Consider the following 21,788-nt stretch of genomic DNA (forward strand, 5'->3'; position numbering starts at 1 on the left):
GATCTGAAGATTGGATTTGTATTGGTTTAGTGGATACATATTATTGTGGGCAAATGAAAAGGAACCATTTTCACAAATCAGCTAGCTATCCACACAGTAAATTAGCAGTTTCATGTATTTTGTGATTCGCTTTTTAATTTTCCATATTTGTTTATGCTTTTGAATTGCTTTATGGGAGCTTAATCTTTCTTCCATCAACTTTTAACCTTGAAAAGTTAAAAAATGACTTTTATGAACATTTTTAATAGTTCAAAAGGATATATTGTCTGGGTTGGTGTTGCATATTATGCTACAAAAACCTTGTAATAACCTGCCAGTACATTTTTTTGTTATTTTACAGACTTATTTCTTATACATTATATCAATTAAAGCTACTAAACTGTCAATAAAGGTCACGTTGTTAAACTGAAGAGTTGAATTTTCAACATCAACAGTCGACTGAGCAGAGATCCACATCCCATAATGCAATTCACAACTGTAAATAAACAGAAAACACTTGTGAAATCGCAAAATGCGGAAACTGTGAATTACTAGATATTTTTTACAGACCAGTTAAGTTTTTTTAGTGACCAGGTGTAAGAAACATTAAACAGTTCATTCACGCACAACTGTTTCAGCTCATTTAACTCCATTATCCTTAAAATAAAAAAAAAGAATCATACCATCCAGTGTAGGGATTGTAAAAGAGTTTTTTCCCGCAAATCGTGACCATTTCCCTCCAAAGAAAATGCAACCTTTGCTCTGTGCATGGAAAACAAACACTTTAAATTAGCACTGAACACTTTCCATACAGCAAAGATGATATAACGTTTTGATCTGGACCTGGAGAGCTGCTGCTTTTGTACTTCTCCCTCCTCAGCATCCAGTTGACGGCCTGACTCTGGTAGGGTCTGAGGATGGGGATGAGGGCCGGGTGCTGGACGTGGAAGCTCTGCTCGGCTGCTTCTGTCTGGTGGAGGTGTCTGACGTGATCATACAGCTCCTCCACGTTCTGTCGCTCCAGATCAGTGTCACATTCCTCGTCTTCATTCTCCATCACCTCTGAAATTGAGCAGACCATCAGAAATCACAAGTCAATTATGCTAGATGATCATTTAGATTGATTATTTTTGCTAATTTAATCACCCAATTGTATTGAATCGTCATATTTTATTGTTGTCTTTTTTTACTGTTTATATTGTTCTGCTTTGTTACTGCCTTGTAGGGCTTTGGGTCTGAGAAAAGTGAACAATAAATAAAACTTATTATTATTATTATATTATTATTTGAAGTTTATGATGCACTGAATTTGAATCAAATGTTGCATCAGTTTATAAAAAAGAATTACATATTTTAGTATGGTTTGGTCTTATCAACACAAGTATTGCATATATTTATATATCAGCAACTCATGGCTATTTCATCGCAAGATAAATATACATAAAAGCATTGCATGACAAGAACAACTTCATATTTCAATAAGAAATGATACACAAACAAACACAAATAGTAATAAATAAATAAATAAATAAATAAATAAATAAAATTCACTAAAACTGTATATTAAAATTTAAATATGATTTTTAAATTCAATATTTGATATATAATTTAAATTTGTCCTGGTGATATCTTTTTTTATTTAATTTTTTTTATGTTTTATTTTGAGTTTCCAAAAGAAAATACATATAAAACTTTCATCATCTCTCATACAGAAAGAGACATATGCTTTGTATTTTCTTCCCTTTAACAACAACAACAACAACAACAACAACTATAAACAGTAAAACATTGGGAGCTACAAATCCTTTAGAAGACTTTCTATAAAGAAGAAAGATATATATTTAGACACATATTATGTTCAAAAGTTACAATTCAAAAAAAAAATCTGGGCATATTGGTGAAATATAGTCAATCCATTCACTCCAAATTAGAAAAAAAAAGCATTCAGTCTGTGTTCCATGACATATATAGTGTGCACTGTATCAATCCATTCTTCAACTGTAGGTGACTCTACTTTTAACCATTTTTTTGTAATTACTTTTTTTACTAGCTGCGAAAAGAATAAGTAACAGTTTCTTTATTAATCCATCTATCTAAATTTATATTACCTAAATATAAATATTCACAATTGAAGGTAATCTCTACTTCAAAAATGGCATCTAAATGTATTTTAATCTCTTTCCAGTATGGGGTTAATTTCTGACAATCCTAAAAAACATGATAGTGATTAGCTACTTTTTCCCCCACACATTCTCCAGCAGCTAGTGCCCTTTCCTGTGTATTTTCTGTGATGGTGTGATGAAAAACCTTAGAACATTCTTCCAACAGAATTCTCTCCACAAGGCTGAGTTGGTACATTTCCATTGAGTAGAACAAATATCCCCCCAATCCTCATGTGAGATACTCAGATTTCCTTCCATTTGGTGCTATCTTTTTAAAAACATCCATCAAAGGGATTTCCTTATTAAAATTTTGTCTAATTCTACTCACATTTTCACATTCTAATAATATATGTTTTTATAGTGAGAGCAGCTTGACAATAATTACATGTTGGTGATGCATCATTATTCAATAAATACAAATGAGTCAACTTAGAGCGACCGATTTGGCATCTAGTATAAACAGTCTGTTTGTGCCCGGTCTCAAAAATAAAATTTGAAAAGCGTCTTTGATGTAGTTTGGGGTTGAATTCATGTAGCTGATTATTTATGCAGCTGTCCCATTCCATTTGCCATGTTTCATTTATATACAAAGTAATTGTAGGTTTCAGATCGTAAAGTATTGCACAGGGGCGTAGCAACCGGGGGGACGGGGGGGATCCGTCCACCTCACTTTTAGAGACAGACCATTTAGAAACAGGTGATTAATAATTATATGAACATTTGATCACATACAGCCATCCCCCCCACTTTTAAAATGACCGCTACGCCCCTGGTATTGCATATAAACAGTGCAAAGTTACAGATTGTTCTGTTAAATTACATCATGTTTTTGATGTTTTAGATAACAGACCCTTATCTAAAATGTAAAAAAAAAGCATCTATATATTATCATTCATAATCAAATAAATTGATGAAAAATCATCTAAATGTCTAAAATCTTATATGAAAATTTTATATTTATATTTATTTATTATTATTATTATTATTATTATTATTATTATATAATCATATATACAATACAATAATTTTAATTAATAACATTGTAAAATAATATTATTTTCTAATATTTTATAAATGAATGAGCATTTTGTTTTATAATAATTATAATGTTCAATTATAATATAGTACTGTAATGTGGTTATTTACGTAATCAAAATATGATTTGGTTTAATTTTTGTGTTACTTATTTGTTTATTTAAATCTTTAATTATTGATTTCATTTATTTATTTAAAAAGTAAAAAATTATTTAGAGAAAAAACTAAAACATTTGTTAAATTATATTAATAACAAAATTTTTTATGAACAAATTAATAATAAAAATCAAAGCACATAATACATTGAGTAAATAAACACATTACAGTTCTATCATGTTTCACTAAGCGATGTTTTACTCCAAGTGCAGCTCCTTCTCCAGACACAAGTGCATTACTGTAATTTTTTCTTGTTTGTTTTTCCAAAATAACAAAAAAAAAAACTAAATAACTAAAAAAATCTTCCAATGTGACCACAACTAATAGTATATTAATATTAACATGTGTGTGCAAGTAGCTATAAATCAAAAATTACCAGGGATGATAAAGTCGTAAAACAGTTCCATTAATTTCTGCAGAAGCTGACTGGCTTTTTTGATGCGTCCGTTTCCTTCGCTGAGGAATTCTGGTCTGCCCAACCCTGATTCAACGAGAAAAACTTTCAGCTGTTCAAAGAAAAGAAATGAGAGAAGACAGTGATTTGTTAAAGGGATAGTTCACCTAAAAATGTCAAGTCTACCATCACATATTCTTCCTTTACTTGTCACAAACCAGTTTGACTTACTTTCCTGTCTTGAACACAAAAAGGCTATTTTGAAAAACACTGAAAACCATTGACTTCCATAGCATTTTTCCTACTATGAAAATCATTACCAGTTTCCAACATTCTTCAAAATATCTTCTTTTATGCTCAACAGAAAAAAGAAATTTAACGGTTTGAAACCACTGGATCAATTATACCTTCATTGTTATATTTTAATAATAGTAACAAAGCTGCTTAATTCTGATTATTTAAAAATACACACCTTTACTGACACACCTCCTGATGCATGACACAATTTAATGACCTTCCTCTTCTGCAGCCAATCCAGATCCTCCAACAACAGTCCACCAAGCGAACATGCGACAGGCACAGAACAGAGCGGATCACTTCTACCCATCTCATCCTCCATCTCAAGAGTGTTCAGACTCATGCTCAGTGTGTCACCTGTTTGCTGCAGGCAGAACGAGCCATCTCCAACCTCAATAGGAATCTTCGGATGCAAGTTAAACTCTCCGATCAATGCGTTCCAGCATTGATCCAGACCAGAAATTGGCATTACGTTCAGTTCAATGGTGTCTGGAGGAGAATCCTGTGTGGAGCAGCTTGGACGCTCTTCTGATGGTCCTTCTTCTGTGCCTGCAGAAGATATAAAACCCTGGCCAGACACTGGTACAGGCAGACAGCTGTCAGACGGTGCTGGGACGGACTCCAGAATGTCTTCACAAACTCCTTCATTCTTGCGATCTTCATGCATATTCCAGTCCAGTTTCCTTTTGGCATCCTCATCCACGCGCACTGGCGGCGCACGTTTCCTCCTGCTACTCATGGTGGAAACCTGAGGAGATACAATGACACAAAGCTTCTTTAGTAAGATGCACACTATTTATCGATCATTTTGAATTAAAGGGATAGTTCACCCAAATATGTAAATTCTGTCATCATTTACTAATGGTTAAGGAGTTGGACTTGTAATCAAAAGGTTGCAGGTTCGAACCCCAGTACTGGTAGAAATTGAAGATGAATTGAACCGTACTCTCTCTATCTTCGATACCCAGCTGAAGTGCCCCTGATTTAATGCCTTAATTAAAGGAGTTGAGAGCAATAGCTGCCCACTGCTCCGGGTGTGCTCTCATTCTTCACTCAACATGTGTGTGTTTACTCAGATGGGTTAAAAAATAAATAAATAAATAAATAAACAAATAAATAAATAATATTTCGAGTATAGCTAAATGCATATTGGTCACGGCTCTTGTTACTTCACAAAAGAAGATCATTTGAAAAATGTTAGAAACCAGTAACCATTCACTTCCATATATTTGTTTGTCCTCATATGGAAGTCAATGGTTACAGATTTTGAGTTTTTTAAAATATTTTCTGTTTAACAGAACAAAGAAACTAATAGTAAATGGCGAGTACATTTTCTTTCATTCATTCATTCATTTATTCCTTTTCTTCTGCTTTTCCGGGGCCGGGTCGTAGGGGCAGCAGCCTTAGGAGAGAATCCCAGACTTCCCTTTTCCCAGACACTTCCTCCAGCTCCTCCTGGGGGATCCTAAGGCGTTCCTAGGCCAGCCAAGAGACATAGTCCCTCCAGTGTGTCCAGGGTCTTCCCCGAGGCCTCTTCTCGGTGGGACATGCCTGAAACACCTCCCTAGGTAGGCATCCAGGAGGCATCTGAAACAGATGCCCGAGCCACCTCAGCTGCATTCTCTCAATGTGGAGGAGCAGCGGCTCTACTCCAAGCTCCTCCCGGATGACAGAGCTCCTCACCCTATCTATAAAGGTGTGCCCTGCCACCCTGTGAAGGAAACTCATTTTGGCCGCCTGTATCCGAGATCTTGTCCTTTCGGTCATGACATTTTCATTATCCCTTTAAGGCTGATTCTACATAAATGAGATTTAACTAACTAAATGTAACACACACACACTTACAGGTATGTAGCTAGCAAAAATGTTATGAAATATTTCAATTATTAAGATACATACACAAAAGTACAGATGTTGAAACAAGTGTTCTTTACAAAATAACATTCTTCAAAACAAAAGATTTTGTAGCTTTAATTATATTCAGTGAAATACATTAACAATTTCCACAAGAAAAAAAATACTAGTAATTTGTAGTAGATACTATAGTGTTTTGAAGCACACTAAAAAGTGTATAATACTTTATAATAACTGCATAAATATTTACAACACTTTGCTTATGAATGCTACAGCATACTGTAATTTCACTTATAGCGAACTGATAAGTATTGTACTTTTTTATTATTAATTTCAAGAAACTGCACGATACAATTAAGAATACAGAAAAAGAAACAATTTTCTTACACAATATTCACATTAGATACACAGGATAAAGAGCAAAACCAAAAAAAGTACATTAAAAAATAATTAAAAGAAATAGTTGCAATAAAAAGAAAAATATAAAAAATCAAGTAGCATTAAATATCTCATCATATTTACGCAAGAAGAAGCACATTTCTTATTATCAATTAATCTAAGTGATTTATTTAAATGTTCTATTTCACATAAGTAGTCTATGAAAATTACATTTTTTTAAGGAACCTCTGTTTGTGAAATTTCCCAGCAAGTATAAAAAGTCACAGTGGCTTCTAATGACTTGTTTTGGTTTTCAGAATAACAAATAACCTCTTTAAGGTGCAAATTAACACTTATATTAATCTTAGAAAAGAAATATGAACTTAAATCATTCCAAAACATAAGTACTGCACTTTAGTTTGTACTACAATAAACAGTGATGTATACTGTAGTAATATACCCTATAGTTGTCGAAAACGAAGTACAGTATTAGATAATCTGTTTAAATTACTATAGTTGTTGTATTATGACCGCAACTGTAGAATTACCACAACAGATTAATGCAAGTACTTTACTATAGTATGGTTCAAGAATACCATAGTGATTACTTTAAATTATTATCTTATATTTCATTTGGGTTGTGGTGAACGATTTGCATTACGGCACTAAACTATTTACTTAGTAAATATACATTTCTTACGATTTTTGTCAAGAAGACAACTGAAAATTGTTTCACGGATTGTCAGAGATACACAATACAGCATCGATATCATACATAATTCATTCGTTCAGTCAAAGTGTGCAGAATATCAATAAATCGTACCATGAGCAGTCGTACTGTACCTTTGTTCTCCTTTTGCACTCGTTCTTGTCAGCAGCAAACAAATGCCATAAAATAACTTTTATAAGCTTCAAATCGTGCAGGACATTTTCGTGCGTTTATCCGCCATATTTAAAATACCGGAAGCGACGTCAGTCTGAACCAAAACAAAGCCAAGGCACGTTAGTTTTTAAAAAACACTAGATGTCGCTAAACGTCCGTTCACAGCCAAACACATTCGACAGTTTTCGACGTATTTCTCATAAATGTAAGTGGTTATTTGGTATTTTTGATGTTTTATAACTTTACTGGGTCAAGTGAGACCGCCACCATAATATTTATGCAGATATCGGTGTTTATAAACTGAGATGGGAGCCATGATGAAACGTTTACAAAGGTAACGTTAGTGTTTGTAGTAGCTAATAGCAATAAGTTAGTTCATACTGATAATGTTTATTGGGCTCGAATAAACTATTGCTAATTGCTAATGCTATTCATTGTAAGAGTTTCTACTCTACATCAAATAATCTTCTCAGACATGTTTACAACAATAATCATTTGATGATGATTTAACTAATTAAAATACTAATTATGGTGTTGTTTTAATGATTGTAGTAAGTTAGCTAAGTAATTTTTCATACTGACAATGACAAAAAGTAGTGTAATAAACTGGTGATAATAAAAAGCATAACACTGGACTAACAAAAAAAACAAACATTGAACAAAAACTTAAACTGAATCAAATAAAAGTGCTAATGCTATTCATTGTATTCATTCTAATCTACATCAAATAATCTTGTCAGACATATTTACAACAATCATTTGATATATTAAAGCACTTTGACAAACACAATGCAGACACAAAATACTAATCATCTGTCATTTGAAGTCTTTATTTTTCCTCAATCCTTTACTAGTGAGTCAGCAAGTTTTTTATTTTGTAAAATATATTCAGTTTTATATATTAATTTAGGATATATTTAACAACTAAATGTCATAATAAATGTTATTTCATTTTATTAATCATTTGTAAGTGGATATTTAATATTTTTGATGTTTTCAAAATTTGCTGGGTTCAAGTGAGAACGTCGCCATAATGTTTATGCAGATATCTGTGTTTATAATTTCAAAGGAGAGCTACGATGAAAAGTTTACACAGATGGTGTTTTAGTGATTGTAGTAGCTAACGTTAATGGTAATTGTTCATACTGATGTTTCTTTGGGTCAAATAAACTACTGCTAATTGCTAACGCGTTCCCAATACTGGGTTGCAGCTGGAAGGGCATCCTCTGTGTAAAACATATGCTGGATAAGTTGGCAGTTCACTCTGCTGTGGCGACCCCTGATGAATAAAGAGACTAAGCCGAAGGAAAATGAATGAATGAATTGCTAATGCTATTCATTGTAGGAGTTTTTACTATACATCAAATAATCTTCTCAGACATGTTTACAACAATAATCATTTGATGATAATAAAACAATTTAACAATCACAATGCAGAAACAAAATATTAATTATGGTGTTTTACTAAGTGTAATAACTTAGCTAAGTAATTTTTCATACTGATAATGTTAATTTGGGTTAAAGATGAAAATGAGTGTTCATAAACTAGTGAAAATTTAAAAAATGTGATAACATTAAACTAAAAAACAAACAAACATTGAACTAAAACTTTAATTGAATTAAATAAAAGTACTAATGCTATTCATTCTTTTCATTCTAATCTACATCAAATAATCTTGTCAGACATGTTTACAACAATCATTTGATGATATATTGAAATAATATTTATTCAGATATCGATGTTTATATTTTCAGTGTGTAGCCACGTTGAAAAGTTTACAAAGGTGGGGTTTGTAGTAGCTAATAGAAATTGTTCATACTGATAATGTTTATTTGGGTCGAATAAACTAATGCTAATTGCTAATGCTATTCATTGTAAGAGTTTCTACTCTACATCAAATAATCTTCTCAGACATGTTTACAACAATAATCATTTGATGATAATAAAATAATTTAACAATCACAATGAAACAAAATGCTTAATAGTTTTAAGTAAATATATTTAATAGCCTAAATGTTTTAGTGATTGTAGGAACTTAGCTAAGTAATTTTTCATACTGATAATGACAAAAAGGACAAACAAAAATAAAATTGAATTAAACGAAAGTGCTAATGCTATTTATTGTATTCAATCTAATATACATCCAATAATCTTGTCAGACATGTTGACAACAATCATTTGATGATATATTAAATATACTTTGACAATCACAATGCAACAAGATATTCAGGTATTTAGGCTATATTTTAATTAATACATGTTATTTCAGTTTAGACAGTTTTCGACATGTTTCACATAAATGTAAATGGATATTTAGTATTTTTGATGTTTTATAACGTTACTGGGTCAAAGGAGACCGTCACCATAATATTTATGCAGATATTGGTGTTTATAAACTCAGAGGGGAGCCACGATGAAAAGTTTACAAAGATAGTGTTTGTAGTAGCTAATAGTAATTGTTCATACTGATAATGTTTATTAAGGTTGAATAAACTAATGCTAATTGCTAATGGTATTAATTGTAAGAGTTTCTACTCTACATCAAATAATCTTCTCAGATATGTTTACAACAATAATCATGATAATAAAATAATTTAACAATCACAATGCAGAAACAAAATACTTATTATGGGTTTTAGGGATTGTAGTAAGTTAGCTAAGTAATTTTTATACTGATAATGACGAAAAGGACAAACAAAATGTAAACAAACAAAAAATAAACTTGAATTAAATGAAAGTGCTAATGTTATTTAACGTATTCAATCTAATATACATCCAATAATCTTGTCAGACATGTTTACAACAATCATGTATATATATTGATGATATATTGAAATACTTTGACAATCACAATGCAACAAGATATTCAGGTATTTAGGCTATATTTTAATAACTAAATGTTTTTTTCATTTTAGACAGTTTTTGACGTGTTTCTCATAAATGTAAGTGGATATTTCGTATTTTTGATGTTTTATAAATTTGCTGGGTTAAAGTGAGACCGCCACCATAATATTTATTCAGATATCGATGTTAATTTTAGAGTGGAGCCACGTTGAAAAGTTTACAAAGATAGTGTTTGTAGTAGCTAATAGTAATTGTTCATACTGATAATGTTTATTGGGGTTGAATAAACTAATGCTACTGTAACTGCTAATGCTATTCATTGTAAGAGTTTCTACTCTACATCAAATAATCTTCTCAGACATGTTTACAACAATAATCATGATAATAAAATAATTTAACAATCACAATGCAGAAACAAAATACTAATTATGGTGTTTTAATGATTGTTGTAAGTTAGCCAAGTAATTTTTCACACTGATAATGACAAAAAGGAGTGTTAAACTATAGTGATAATTAAAAAAAGTGATAATATTAAACTAAAAAAACAAATAAACAAAGAATAAACATTGAACTAAAACTTTAATTAAATGAAAGTGGTATTGCTATTCATTGTATTCATTCTAATCTTGTTTCCAACAATCACTTGATAATATATTTAAAAACTTTGACAATCACAATGCTAAAAACAAAATGCTAAATAACTGTCGTTTTAAATCTGTATTTTTCCATAATCATTCACTAGCAAGTCTTACAGATTTGTCAGCAAGTTTTCAATTATGTAGAAAATAATCCGTTTTGATTGTTAATTTAGGCTATATTTAAATAACTACAGATCTGAATAAATATGTTGTTTTATTTTACATGTATATGTGAGACACTCATTGACAGTGGAAGATTATTTTACCTATATTCTCAAAATTTCCACTCGTTTTCAGAAGTCAATAATCACACTAAAATAGATTTCAGGCTTGAATGTAACAAAATGTACAAAAAAAAAGTCATATTTCACCTATTTACACCCTACCTAAAAGCATAGCATAACCAAAGATGGTTTCCATAATTTAGCAAAGATTGTGTAGGAACTAAATCAATCATACACCATATATAATTATATTAAATAATTAATCATTAACCCTTAGTGCCCAATTTTTCAAAAGTAATCCAGTGGGATTGGATCAAATCTTGGAAATGGGTTTTTCAAAAGTAACAGAGGGATTTTGAATTAAGATCAGACCATGTAATCCAATCTTACATTTGATTTGGATCAAACCTGCCCTTTAGGTTATTAAGAACTTTGAACTCAGATCGGGATCTATTTGCTCAAAAAAACAGGATTATCCTGATCCCATCTGAAGGATGGATTGAGTTGTAGTATTTTTTTTTATCGAATAAACCAAATAAAATAAAGAGTTTACTCTCCCTCAAGTGCTTATAAAGTGTTTTTGTTTTTTGATGAACACAAAATAATATATTTTGAAGAAAGCTGAAAATCAGTAAGCACTGACTTCCACAGTAGGAAAAACACACACTGTAAAACCCAATAAGTTAAGGTAACACAAACTATTGGATCAAACTAATTGAGTTCAAAAACTAATCCTAATGAGTACTGTGAACTTAATCCATTTGAGTAAATGAAGCAAATTGAGCACAGTAAAACCTGATAAATTAAGAGAACTCAAACCAACTGAGTACTGTAAAACCCAATAAGTTAGGGCAACTCAAACTGTTTGAGGAAACCAATTGCTACAAACCATTTGAGCTAAAAAATCTATGTGAGTACTGTGAACTTACTCCAATTAAGTTGAAGTAATGAGATATTTAATTTACCCATTACCTTCAACACTAAGTTCAAAACTCTTTTCAAATGAGTAGAATTAACTTTCAGTAAATTTTGAGTTAACTGCACTCATTTCATTTGATAAAGTTGACTGTTGGGGTTTACAGTGTATACGGAAGTCAATGGTTACAGGTTTTCATCATTCTTCAAAATATCTTCTTTTGTGTTCAACAGGTGAAAGAGAGTCAAACCAGTTTGGATGAAGTTAAGGGAGAGTACTTGATAACAGAATTGTCATTTTTGGGTGAACTATACCTTTAATGAATAGGAATACACAGACTCTTTTTTTTAAATGCATTTATTGAGGTGCATTGAGGTTTTCCAGGAACAGTCCACATGTAATGAGACGGTCAGATCTGTCTGAATCAGTTCATTCATTGTCAGACTCGTCTTGTATCTGGACTGCGTCCCGCTGGGCCACGTATTGTATGATGTTCGGCAATCCTGTCGCTACACAACAGCTTAGAGCACTGCGAGAGATCGACATCTTGTTTACCGAATACCTGTGCAAAAAACAGAGACAAAAACGGATGCTGTGAATGCACTGCTACTGAAATATATATTAAACTTCTTTCACTTTTTTTTTTTCATTTGCAAGCATTGCTCATGCAGTGTAAAATTTGACCCTGGACTACAAAAGTGTAAATTTTGCTAATTAAGATGTAATCGTCATCAACAAACTGAATGAATAAGCTTTTTAAAATAAAAATTTATATTAAATCTGGAATCTGAGGGTTCAAAAAGATCAAAATACTGAGAAAATCGCTTTTAAAGTTGCCTAAGTGACGTTCTGAAAGTTCTTTTGTGGCAAAAGTCTGAATATAACCAGCTTCTAATGGTAAAAATTTATTAATTTTATTTTTTACAATAACACTTCATGAAAACAGTCTGCAGAAACATTTTTGTGACAATCTCTCCCTCTTTAGCATAGGATGTTAGTCTTGTTTTTGAATTTGCCACTATGCTGACACATAGGCATTTATAGCTCGGCACTCTCTTTTGTAATGAGCACAATCTCATTTGAATTTAAAGTGACTTATATTTACAGTAGGATATTTACAAAATCTCTTAATTTAACATTATCTTTACTTAATATGCTAATGATCATTTTAACCCATATGTACTTATGGTTATTGGCAAAAATATATCCGTAAAAGATAAGATGTTACCATTCATCCATCTCCACATCGTAACACTCCACATTAGAGATGGTGCCCGATCCGTCGAATCCTCCGACTGCAAACAACTGATCATCAACCACCTGCAACATTCAAATTAAATAAATATTAAATATGCTCACCTTCAGGATGTACATTTATAACTAAACCTCAGAGCGGGATGTTTTCCGAATTCCAGTACATTAATATTTATATATTTTGAAAAGCACCCAACTGACATAAACATTCCCCATTAATATTAAAAGCATGTTAGCTTATGTTCTCAACTTTATTCTTATAATATTTATACAACCTTTTCTGAAATTATTATATATATTATTTTAACTTCTTTTGGGATTTTGACTTCTTTGAAACATTTTTGATATGCAGTGCAAACATTTCCATGAAGCCAATGAGGTTCAGCTTACCACTTATTGTCAACATGGACCAAATAAAAATGTGTCACATTCATCATCACAAATTGATCATCGGAATGATCAGTGATTTCAGCTAATGCTGATATTAACTGTCCACATCTCACCTCAATTCCAAAGTTGCTGCGTGTTTTGTGCATAGATGCAACATCCCTCCAGATGTTAGTCAGTGGATTGTAGGCCTCTGCAGTCCGCAAGCGACTGGCACCATCAAAACCACCAACCTTAAAAAAAAAGACATTTCTTTTAACATCTATTTTGTGTATATATATATATATATATATATATATATATATATATATATATATATATATATATATATATATATATATATATATATATATATATATATATATATATATATATATATATATATAAAACACACACACACACACACACACAATTTTTTAAGAAAATTATTCTGTTCATCAAAGCGGCATTTATTAAATGTACAATTTTTTTAAAAAATATTTATTATTATTTTAAATAATTGCTATCTTATTGTATGTGGTTTCAAATGAAATCATTACTTAAGTCATTATTGCTTTTACTACTGTGACCATTAATAAAAAAAAAAAATAAAAATAATAATAACAATAATAATAATTAATGTTAGAGTGGTTTCTGAAGGATCATGTGACTGGAGTACTGAAGCTGAAAATTCTTCTTTAAAATCACTGGAATAAATGATTAAATTAAATGATAAATTACTTTTGAACATTTATTTTAAAGTGCAATAACATTTCACAGTTTTACAGTTTGTACTGTATTTTTTATTAAATAAATGCAGCTTTGGTGAGCAGGAGAAGCTTAATTTAAAACATTTAAAAATCAAACTTTTGACCGATGTATGTATATAAATGATTAAAACTATAACATCGTTTAACCTGACGCACTAAAATGAAAACTAAAAAAGACTAAAAGAGGTATATTTAAAAAGTGAAGCTACTGTTTCTTTATTTAAAAGTTAAATTTGATATAGGATTAAGTTTAAAAAATATATGGTTTCTGATTCTCTTTTATTTGATTTGTCTTACAGCAAAAAACAACCCTCTCAGGAAAAATGAGTAGTATTTTTACTTTTAAAAGTAAGTCCAATTTATCAATTTAGCTGTAAATAAATTACAGTAATTTCTTTAGGTTGGTCTAAAGCAAAATTATACTTCGATCTAAGGGTAAAAAAGATCAAATAATGTATAAAAATATGTAGTATATAGATTTCAAAAAAGTAAAAAGTTAAAACTAATAAAACTAATTAGTGTCTTTATAATAAACAATATTTTTACTTTGGGTGAATGTAATTTTTATGTTGTTAACCACAATAGACCCTTTTCATATTTCCGGGTTTCTCAATGGCGGAAGTCATCATAGTTGGGAAAACTTAAAACGCAGAGAAAGGGAGAGTACAACAAATACTTTTTTTTACAATTTTATTTCCTCAAATAATAAATGAAAAACTCCACGATGATGTTATGAAGAATTTAAAAAAAAAGGAAAAAAATTGTGTGAGACTGACGGCAGCCGAGGAGAGAATACCGTCAAATTTATTGTCCTGTCCCATAGATGCTGCATTAGAAACACCTCGCACAAGTGGTAATTCACTTTTTGTAATTTGAAGCAAAGATGGTATAGTACATTTATAAATACACATAAATGTTCATGCATTTTAAAAATAAATCGAAATATTAAAAACTTTCAAGGATTTAAGATGCTGATGACCGTTAAACGTGTAATAACAGGCTTGTGAAGAGGATTCGTAAATATATATTTTATTTAGATTAAATTAAATGTTAAGTTTAAACCAAAGTAAAATACTTTTAAGAAAGCATGATTTTTTTTGCTGTGACAAACTACAGTATTTTTAAAAGTTGGTTCCAACTAATTTTTTTTAGTTTAGATGCTTTTAAAAATACATAATTTAGTTTAACTTGGTGCATTAATTATAGACAGACATTTTGTAATAAAATAAAAAAGAACCAATTAAAATGCCAAAACAACAGCTAGTTAGCTACAATTAAAATGTAATATGCTAAACAAGAACTGTTTAAAAATACTACTCAGCAATGCTACAATAACACTGAAGTGTGTGTGTTTCATACTCACAGCATAAACCAGACCATCGTATGCGATCACACCAAGACCACTGCGGCGGCTTCTCATCGGAGCAATGAGCGTCCACTGGTTTGACTGAGGATTGAAGCATTCAGCTGAGAAGAGACACTCTGTCCCGGTAAAACCACCACAGATGTAAACCTGACAAACACACACACACACACACACACACACACACACACACACGCACACACGCACACACGCACACACACAAATAAACACATGCATTATGGTCAAGACTAAAGGCATTGCAGGAGAGTATAGGGTGAAAATGTAGGTTATGACCATATTTTCCCATCTGAACTTACCTTGCCCTGTAGTGAGCTGGCGCTGGCGTCACTCCTGCGTTCGTTCATTTGCGCAGTGAGTGTCCACTGGTTGGTGTTTGGATTATAACATTCAGCTGATTTCAGCCGTTCATGTCCATCAAAGCCACCGATGGCATAAATGAGTCCATCCAGGACAGCAACACTGACATAGCATCTCCTCTCATACATAGGAGCCACCTAAAATACACCAGAAACATCAGTGATTATGCACACAGTAACTCATTTTAGATGCTAAAAGTACAATGGTATTAACATGCCATTTTGATTATACTTGATATACACCATCAGGGTGGTAGTTCTGTGCTATTTTTATGTAGAATCAATTATTATTATATTATAATATTGGTTTGTATAGAATATTTGACATAAAATAAAATGAATAAAAAAATACAGACTACAGAAGCTAACATGACAAGAACACACAAAAACACAATTATTTCTAAATAAACAGTAAATTAAAAGTACTAAATTCAAAATGTCAACAAAAAACTAAATGATAATAAAATATCATATATTATATTATGTTATGTTATATTATATTATATTATATTATATTATATTATATTATTATAAATTCTTACATGATATTAAAAAAGTCAACTTAATAAAATACAAAATACAAAAACTTACAATTATTTATTTATTGCCACTTGTCCAAATATCTCTCATTTTCTTTTAGTTTACGTAGATGTATTAAAAAAAGCTAAAATAAATGCTAAATAAATAAAAGATGTATTGAAAAAAATAAATAAATAAACCTTTAAATACACAACAAATTTACTAAAAATGTGATTAAAAATGACCAATTGTATAAAATGTAAACAATACATATAAAACTAAAACTCAGCAACTGACGATAACAATATTAATTAAAAATATTATATTATATTATATTATATTATATTATATTATATTATATTATATTATATTATATTATATTATATTATATTATATTATATTATATTATATTATATTATATTATATTATAACCAAAGCTAAAAAGTAAAAAAAAAAACTCAAAGCAGTGACACACAAAAAAAATATTTTGGATATAAATCATAATAATAGACTGATATTCTTTAACACGGAAAAACATCATACACTACTATGGTCCATCTCAAAATACAGTCTGACACTATTCATGTACCACAATAGCTACCGTGGGTGACACTTCAAAAGGACCATTACTGCCGTGTGTTGTGCCGCCGCAACACTAAAGGATTAAGAACGTGTTTTTAGGTGTAACAGCAGTTTGCGACCATGCCTCCAGGGGGCACAAAGGGACGGGATGCAAACGATCAGAAATATACAGTAGCTATAAATACTCTGCTACTTGTAAATGAAGATAAAATAATGAAACAAAGCATTATAATTCCTGTGCTTTTTGTACACTAAATAAATGATTTATTGAATTAACTTTTTTTAAGGTAACTGGTTGCAAACAATTTATATGAGCTGAATTTAAACAAACAAATTTAGTAATGTTCAACTTTAATTTGTTTGTTTAAATTCAGCCTATAAATTGGTTTGCAATCACTACCTTATAAAAAATTGTAAATCCAATGAACCACTTTTTTCAGTGTATTTTATTAAAAACTAAATTTAATATCTGACCTACAGAATTACTCACCTCATGCCAAGTCTGAGTGATGAGGTTGAGTTTCCTGACACTGTTGAAATACTCCACACTGTCATAACCACCAATGCAGTAAACAAACTCCTCCAGAACTGCAGTGCCAAGATATGCCATGGACCGCTCGTCCACTTCATTCACACTGACCCAACGCTCCGCCCTCACGTCAAACGCTTCAATCTCATTGGTCGGTCCATTGCTCCATCCTCCGATGGCCAAAAGGATTGCAGAAGGCAGACGGGGGCGGGTCAGTTGATGTAGGAGCTCTGAGCTTATTGGTCCATCAAACTGAAAGTCGAATAAGGCCTTCATAGCGCTGAGGATCACAGGCTTGCAGGCTTCATTCTCCATCACCAGAGGGTTGTGCTTTACATTATTCATGAAGTATTGTAACGTCATCAGTCCCAGGCGAACCTGAAGCATAGTATAGAGTATATTCAGATTTTGACCTCAGAAAATTGTTGCATGGACGTTATAAGGTGTCTGCTGTAGTGCAAAGTTTTATTACTTAGTAATATCAGGGCTCGCAAAACTGCTAGCCCACCATCTAGGGGCTACTATGTTTTCAAATCAGGCTATTAAAAATGAATCCACCCTGCCAGTTAGACTATCTTAATGGCATGAAAAATATAGCTTATTTCAATGCTTTTCCATTCTCTCACAAATTGGGTAATTATGTTGGATGTGATTGAGGAGCCACTATCAGCGTGTGTTTGAATTACCAGTTGCTTTAACTGGTGTTGTCTAAAACTTGGTAATTCAGTACCAAGTTAATTTAAAAAAATAAAATGGTAAAGGTAGACCTACCCGTTTTCACATGATTTTTTTAGGGACAACTAAAAAATGAAAATAATAATAAGAACAATTCAATAAAATGTGGTTATTTATTAAAAATATACATGTAGCCTTTAAAGAATGCATTATATAGTACTTCTTTTTATTTAGTTAATAGCGTCTTTTCTATTCATGCCACTTGAATTTATTTTTGGCTACCAAAAACTGAAGAGTGCCTGCCTGGAAGGCTACCAAGGAATTTAGAGATTTTGCATGCGGATTTTCTTGTTTTTAAGTAAAATATACGTTTACATTTGAAAACATTTAGATTTGAGAAATGTAAAACATTATTGTTATTTTTACCCCATACTCTTTTCTATAGCCTATCATTATGTTATTATATATAACAACAACTAAAGTTAGAAACCCTAAAAATGTTTGTTGAATGAACTAAAATAAAATTGATCTGAAATAAAAGTTAGTTTTTAGTTTTTAATTTATTTCAGTTAGTTGCCAAAGCAGCATTTCTCATTTGCATTCGTTTAGCTTTAAAACATACTAAAAACTATTAAAACTACAAAAATAATATATATTTTTCAAAAATATTGATACGCATACATTGGAAACTACATGATTTAGTTGTATGTAAAATTATTCATTTAACTAATTAAACTAATTTAACTAATTAAGAACTAAATCTGAAATAAAAAATTAAAAGCATAAACGCTTTTGTTACTTGAAATAAATAAAACCTAACTGAAATTAAGTATAAAGTATTGTAACTTACATTATTAATTTAAGTTTAACATACAAAACAACAGCAAATTAAATAAATGAATTAAAACAAAGCAGACCTGTTTATAAATGACAAATAATTAATAAAATAGTAAAATAGAATGAATAAAAATAATCATAAAAACATTAACAATAAATTACACTTTTAAAACAATATATAAAACAATATCTCATATATCTGATACTAAAATAACTTTGTGTATTTAATAGTGACAGCATAATGAAATGTTACTTTTTTATAGATAAGAAACTAAATAAATCTGTCAAACTGAATGTAAATTAAAATAATAAAAACAATAAAACTAAATAATCAAATGTAATAAAAGCATAAAACCATCTTATATTAAAACATAACAATCCCATTTTTCCCATGACCTTAACCATAAATCTACTGTAAAATTGAGCTCTGCAATTAAATAAATGAATTGAGTTCCTTTGATTTTTAATGAAAGTTTGTTAAGCTTAATAAAAACAAGTTGGTTGAACTCAAAATTGGATTTTTATAGGACCGAACATAAACTGAATGAGTTAACCTAACCATTGCTTTGTGTCAGACTGGAAAATAAATGTAAAAAATTACGTTTTATCGTGTATTTTTTGAACACGATCAACATGGGGAGACATGTTTTAGATTTAATGTCATGTAATGTTGAGATTTAGAGGTTTCTGTAAAAATAAAATTGTTAAACTCCACTAACTCAGAATACAGATCCAGTTAAGTCAATAAAGCTTAATTAATTAATTAAAGTTAAGTAAATGACAATGTATAAGTACAAACTATTTTTAAGCAAGAAATAATTCAATGAAGTTACAATTACTTAATTGAATTAAGGCAACGAGTTTGCACAATTCAGTTAAGCAAAACTAACAAATTTATATTTAAAGTGTTGTTAATTTAGCTACATTAAAAAAATATATAAAGTAAAAACAATAATATATATTTTTTACTAATGAATGTTTCTTCATTTAAGAAATTGTCAGAAATTTGCAAAGGAACTCCAGACAAAAAACAGACTATAGATGAACAACCTTTTTATAAATAGACTTTCTCTTACCTTTGGCAAAAGAATCACAATGTGTTTCCTCCTGCTTTCTGGTTCATGATCAATCCAGTGAAGGATGGCCTCAAAAACCACCTCCTCATGTCTGACGTTGAGTTTATCGTCATCAATGATCTCCTCAAGCTCCTTCAGCGGGAGCTCCAGAAACTCCTCAGACACTTGCAGGACATTCTCAAAGTGCTGCAGCATGAACCGCTTCGCTTTATGGTGGAGGTTTAAGCAGGAGTGAAAGTCCTTGGTTATCATGTAGATGCCAATGCAGTTCTCTGGACGTAAGTGTGTGTCCAGAAACTGACAGCAGCCAGCAACAAGACCCGAGATTAAGAGCTGATCAGCTGTCACTAACAGCTTCAACACATTCTCTGCTGTAATGAGCGCAGATCTTGTGTATGCGTACTGAATAATGAGATATAAGATGTCTGGAGACATTTCTGGGATGTCATAGGTTTGTTCAGCTGTGCTGGTCCATTTGGAGGAGAAAAGTACCCTGTGAAAAGTCAATAAGGAAGAAGAAAGATATGAAATATAAGCATTAGTCATGTGCATTTGTGTTTATGTTTTATTTGTCTTGTAGACTTAACTGCATTATGTAATTCCAGTGCCATTTAAGCAGAAAAGGTCATTCCCATATAGACCATTTTGAGGGATGTAAGCAAAAACAAGAGTCCTAACGTATTTCCTGTTTTTTATTATTTTATTTTCATAGCTTCCAAAAATTCAAAAAGGACTCCATATTGATAAATAATGTTATGAGGGCTGTATTAATGTTAAGTTACTGCCTCTTGTTACAGTAATGAAACCGTTTGGACGTGTTTATGGGCCAATGACATAACCACATTGAAATAGTCTATAGTGTTTGTGAATTTCTTTTATACACTAAAGTTATTTTCGTTGCTTGTTCAAGCTACTTATTTAAAGTAAGCTGAAACAACACAATTCTTAAGTGTTTTTTGGGACAACTAAATTGTTTTATGTTCAATCCACCTAAATTTGCAAATATAATTGAGCTACCTTAATTGATTTGTGTTGGCACAGTGTTCACTGTAAAAATGCAGGGTTCCTCACAATTTCTTCATGTTGTCCCAACACAAATCGATTAAGTTAACTTAATCATTATTACAACTTTAAATAGATTGAACTTAAACAATTAAGTTCTCTCAAAAAAATCTTTAAAAATGTAAGGACTCTTTTAAAATAAGTAGTTTAAACAAGCAGCAAATGTCTTCACGTTTTTTTCAGTGCATGAAGGAATTGTAAGCAACCCAGCTTTTTCTTTTTACAGTGTGGTAATGATAGTTACTAAAAGCTCAACAATAGTGATACTGTAAATTAGTATTCTATAGCTACTGTATAGGATATGTTATACTACAATACGTTGCAGTTTTGTCGTAAAAATTGAGGTTTACTCTAGTTTGTTACAGTTTATCCGTTCACTAAACACTCAATTGATTTTGCTGCATGTTCATCACTGAAAAATTCAAAGATGATTCCTTGGATTTACTAAATTTGTTTACGTTAAGTGATTGTACACTATGTATTTGAGCTGAATTTAAACAAACAAATTAAGTTGAACTTTACTAGATTTAATTTTTTGTTCAAATTCAACACATAAATTGTTTGCAGAAATCTTTTTTTTAGCGTACTCTTTATTTAAAATGAGCTGAAACAACACA

General features: G+C 30.9%; 2 protein-coding genes across 3 annotated transcripts in view; both read right to left on the reverse strand.

Annotated features, from left to right (window-relative positions):
* Positions 1-7,197, reverse strand: part of shprh (SNF2 histone linker PHD RING helicase) — a 54,899-nt gene extending 47,702 nt beyond the window's left edge. For both annotated transcript variants that reach the window (XM_056476669.1, XM_056476668.1), the window contains exons 1-5: positions 7,099-7,197; positions 4,199-4,771; positions 3,709-3,838; positions 823-1,041; positions 663-741 (exon numbers count right to left, since the gene is read on the reverse strand). In XM_056476669.1, the coding sequence (XP_056332644.1) occupies positions 663-741; positions 823-1,041; positions 3,709-3,838; positions 4,199-4,762 (992 nt within the window). In that variant the 5' untranslated portion in view covers positions 4,763-4,771; positions 7,099-7,197. The remainder of the gene's footprint in view (positions 1-662; positions 742-822; positions 1,042-3,708; positions 3,839-4,198; positions 4,772-7,098) is intronic.
* Positions 7,198-12,190: 4,993 nt separating this feature from the next.
* LOC130244295 (kelch-like protein 10) overlaps positions 12,191-21,788 on the reverse strand; it is a 10,185-nt gene continuing 587 nt past the window's right edge. The window contains exons 2-8 of the mRNA XM_056476670.1: positions 20,110-20,602; positions 17,483-17,899; positions 15,832-16,029; positions 15,515-15,664; positions 13,519-13,635; positions 12,990-13,081; positions 12,191-12,323 (exon numbers count right to left, since the gene is read on the reverse strand). Of these exons, the coding sequence (XP_056332645.1) occupies positions 12,191-12,323; positions 12,990-13,081; positions 13,519-13,635; positions 15,515-15,664; positions 15,832-16,029; positions 17,483-17,899; positions 20,110-20,602 (1,600 nt within the window). The remainder of the gene's footprint in view (positions 12,324-12,989; positions 13,082-13,518; positions 13,636-15,514; positions 15,665-15,831; positions 16,030-17,482; positions 17,900-20,109; positions 20,603-21,788) is intronic.

This window comes from Danio aesculapii, chromosome 17, assembly GCF_903798145.1.
Source record: "Danio aesculapii chromosome 17, fDanAes4.1, whole genome shotgun sequence".
NCBI classification, from domain to species: Eukaryota; Metazoa; Chordata; class Actinopteri; order Cypriniformes; family Danionidae; genus Danio; species Danio aesculapii.